This window comes from Gorilla gorilla, chromosome 1 (assembly GCF_029281585.2).
Source record: "Gorilla gorilla gorilla isolate KB3781 chromosome 1, NHGRI_mGorGor1-v2.1_pri, whole genome shotgun sequence".
In the NCBI taxonomy this organism is placed as follows: domain Eukaryota; kingdom Metazoa; phylum Chordata; class Mammalia; order Primates; family Hominidae; genus Gorilla; species Gorilla gorilla.
Genome location: NC_073224.2, coordinates 63,948,276 through 63,952,088, shown reverse-complemented (window position 1 = coordinate 63,952,088; position 3,813 = coordinate 63,948,276). Strand labels below are relative to the sequence as shown.

The window sequence follows — 3,813 nt, the reverse complement described above, 5'->3', positions numbered from 1 at the left end:
CTTCAGCAAAAGGTCGTGCGCAGCGGCCCACACTGAAGACTCTCCATCTGCTCCCACACCTGCCCCAGCTGGCCGCTGCTATGTGGCCCGAGTGCGCAAGAAGCCGTGGCCGCAGACGTCAGCAGCGCCCCGGCTTCGAGACCCTTCGGCAGCAGCCGTGACTGCCGCCGGCGGGCGCTGACCCCATCCCCGTGCCCGTCTGCAGCCGACCAATCCGCGTCCTCTTGAGGCGGGGCCGGAGCCGCGAGGCCCCGCCCTCAAGCCGAGGCCTCTAATAAATGCTGCGACGCACGCCAAGCCTCAAACAGCCGGGGCTCCAGCGGGAGGACGATAATGCAAAGTGCTATGTTCTTGGCTGTTCAGCACGACTGCAGACCCATGGACAAGAGCGCAGGCAGCGGCCACAAGAGCGAGGAGAAGCGGGAAAAGATGAAACGGACCCTGTGAGTATGGCTTTCTTCCCTCTCCCGCCACCCCCTGCCCCACACTGCAAGCTGCAAACGCGGTACTTTCGGGCTCGCCTTTGACGTTAGGAAACTAGCCTGAGCCTCTGCAGGGAAAAAAAAAATCGAAAAGGTCAATTTGTTAAGTAAGGTTAAATCTGGGTGATGCTCGGATACAGTTTAAGAACCGAGGGAGACAGTTGATATGAGGGCAGTGGTTGATGCGCTAAGAAATTGCGGGTTGGCTTTTTGTCCTCCTGCATTCAAAATGACATCAGAATCCTGCGGCTGAAGCGCGTCCCCAGCATTCATACGTTGCATGATGAGTTCTCATCAGCTTACACAGCTACTGGAAGGTGATGCTCTTGCTGGTTCTGAATATACTCGTTTAAAATCCATTTTTGTTTTTTAATTATAGAGCAGATCTCACCCAGTCCGAATGTGGAACAAATAATTGTTGTGCAGCGTCTGCTTAAAAGAAATGTCGTAGGTGGGGAAGGAAGAGCGCAGGGGAATCAGTCACCCACCTCTTTGTACAGTCTCTGCCGTGGTCCAGAACCTCCTGCTCTAAAGAGAGAAGCGTGGGCCGGCTCCAGACAGTTCCATGTCTGTCCTTTTCATTAAAGTGCAAAACGTCTCGGAATTGTAATTAACCTTGCAAACAAACTGATGCCCTTTGTGAGCCAGAAATAGTATCTGCCTTTTGAACTAAATTCATTAACAATTCTTTAAAATACCCTAGTGATTCTAGGTAGCCCTGCCCTTAGTTGTAAAACTAGTAGATACGATCAGATTAATGGACGAAACTGCTCAGTACATGAGGTTTAAATGTTAGGTGGATAAGACTGTTATTTGAAGAGTTCTTGCTTTGCCTTATGCGGTTTGTTTCTAGTTACTGGGTGACTTTATTTGGTAAAAATGCGTTCAGCTGCAGTAGCATATTCAAGTGTTGCTACTTAGTAATTATCTTTTTAATTTTTTGTTTTAGTTTAAAAGATTGGAAGACCCGTTTGAGCTACTTCTTGCAAAATTCCTCTACTCCTGGGAAGCCCAAAACCGGCAAAAAAAGCAAACAGCAAGCTTTCATCAAGTAAGTTGAGAATCCTGTGCTTGCAAATATCAATAGTTAGCTGCTGAACTGAAAAGGGGAACTCTGATGTGCGTAAGCTAACATACAGAACCTCTCTTGCAGGCCTTCTCCTGAGGAAGCACAGCTGTGGTCAGAAGCATTTGACGAGCTGCTAGCCAGCAAATGTAAGTTAACTCTTGAACTTGAGCCATTGCTAACATCGCAAAAGCCTGGAAAGGCTGCGTCCACCTAACAAAAGAGCAGCTTGCCTGAGGGGGATTAGACTGCAGTCACTATAGGATAAAGCCTGTTTTTCTCTCCTTTATTTCCCAGGGTTTAACAAATAAATGCATATATTGTCTCCAGGTGGGGAAGAAAATCAGCCTAAACAAATTAAAGTGGCAGTTGCTTATAGTTAAGGTTGAGTCAGTTTTTCCATTGCATACAATGTTTTCAAGAGGCTTAGTTCCCAGAGAATTTATGGCTCCCCTATAAATATTTACTTTGCATTGACAGCAAAGTACTTATATTTTTGCAGCAGAGTGCCAACATAAGCCTTTTGCCTACTGGTATCTTAGTCTTTAAAAAGCTAAATTTTGAGAATTACAGGTTTGAGCGAAATCTAGAAAATTCATTTAGAAATAATTAAAATGTGAGGGATAGGAGAAACATAAGGAATCATTTGGTCTCTCAGTTCTTCACATTCTGCATGCTTTCTTTTCTTCCCCCTTCAGATGGTCTTGCTGCATTCAGGGCTTTTTTAAAGTCGGAATTCTGTGAAGAAAATATTGAATTCTGGCTGGCCTGTGAAGACTTCAAAAAAACCAAATCACCCCAAAAGCTGTCCTCAAAAGCAAGGAAAATATATACTGACTTCATAGAAAAGGAAGCTCCAAAAGAGGTAAGGAAACAAGTTCCTAATTTCAGCACAATCTGGACATCTTTAGCACAAAAGTGAAACAAAATAATCAAGGACAAAGCGGGGCTAGAAGGAGGGGTAAAAAGTCCCTCCACGTTGTAGCTTTCAGTTATATTAAAGTTCTCCTGTGACTTAGCTAGTAAAGCTAATCACACATTATAATTTTTATTTTTTGTTTTCAAATACTAAATTTTAATCTTTAACTCTGAATACCAAATAAACAACTTTTTTGTTTTATTTCAGATAAACATAGATTTTCAAACCAAAACTCTGATTGCCCAGAATATACAAGAAGCTACAAGTGGCTGCTTTACAACTGCCCAGAAAAGGGTATACAGCTTGATGGAGAACAACTCTTATCCTCGTTTCTTGGAGTCAGAATTCTACCAGGACTTGTGTAAAAAGCCACAAATCACCACAGAGCCTCATGCTACATGAAATGTAAAAGGGAGCCCAGAAATGGAGGACATTTCATTCTTTTTCCTGAGGGGAAGGACTGTGACCTGCCATAAAGACTGACCTTGAATTCAGCCTGGGTGTTCAGGAAACATCACTCAGAACTATTGATTCAAAGTTGGGTAGTGAATCAGGAAGCCAGTAACTGACTAGGAGAAGCTGGTATCAGAACAGCTTCCCTCACTGTGTACAGAATGCAAGAACGGAATAGGTGGTCTGAACGTGGTGTCTCACTCTGAAAAGCAGGAATGTAAGATGATGAAAGAGACAATGTAATACTGTTGGTCCAAAAGCATTTAAAATCAATAGATCTGGGATTATGTGGCCTTAGGTAGCTGGTTGTACATCTTTCCCTAAATCGATCCATGTTACCACATAGTAGTTTTAGTTTAGGATTCAGTAACAGTGAAGTGTTTACTATGTGCAAGGGTATTGAAGTTCTCATGACCACAGATCATCAGTACTGTTGTCTCATGTAATGCTAAAACTGAAATGGTCCGTGTTTGCATTGTTAAAAATGATGTGTGAAATAGAATGAGTGCTATGGGGTTGAAAACTGCAGTGTCCGTTATGAGTGCCAAAAATCTGTCTTGAAGGCAGCTACACTTTGAAGTGGTCTTTGAATACTTTTAATAAATTTATTTTGATAAATAATATTGAACACTTGGAGTCTAGATGTGATTTTATTTTTGATAACTGGAAATGTGGCAGATAAAGGGAAAACATCTTTATAGTAAAAGACATTTCAGTTTTTGTGCCTGCCCAGTGAGAACTGACAGTCTTCAGAACTGAGAAATGATAGTTGCAGACAGATAATTCTTTTTTTAAAACCTATAAGCATTATGCAGACCTAAGGAAGTCACATCCTTAGAACCACTGCATTTATGCTTTCTAATCTTAAAAAAAAAAAATCAAGCTTGTTAATG

At 42.4% G+C, this 3,813-nt stretch overlaps 1 protein-coding gene across 1 annotated transcript; it reads left to right on the top strand.

Moving 5' to 3' along the window:
* The first annotated feature begins 185 nt into the window (after window positions 1-185).
* RGS2 (regulator of G protein signaling 2) lies at window positions 186-3,548 on the top strand. The gene is made up of 5 exons (XM_004028073.5): window positions 186-443; window positions 1,432-1,533; window positions 1,636-1,697; window positions 2,247-2,413; window positions 2,675-3,548. Exons 1-5 carry the CDS (start codon window positions 334-336, stop codon window positions 2,867-2,869), a joined length of 636 nt encoding a protein of 211 aa, XP_004028122.1. The 5' UTR covers window positions 186-333; the 3' UTR covers window positions 2,870-3,548.
* The last annotated feature ends 265 nt before the right edge of the window (window positions 3,549-3,813 follow it).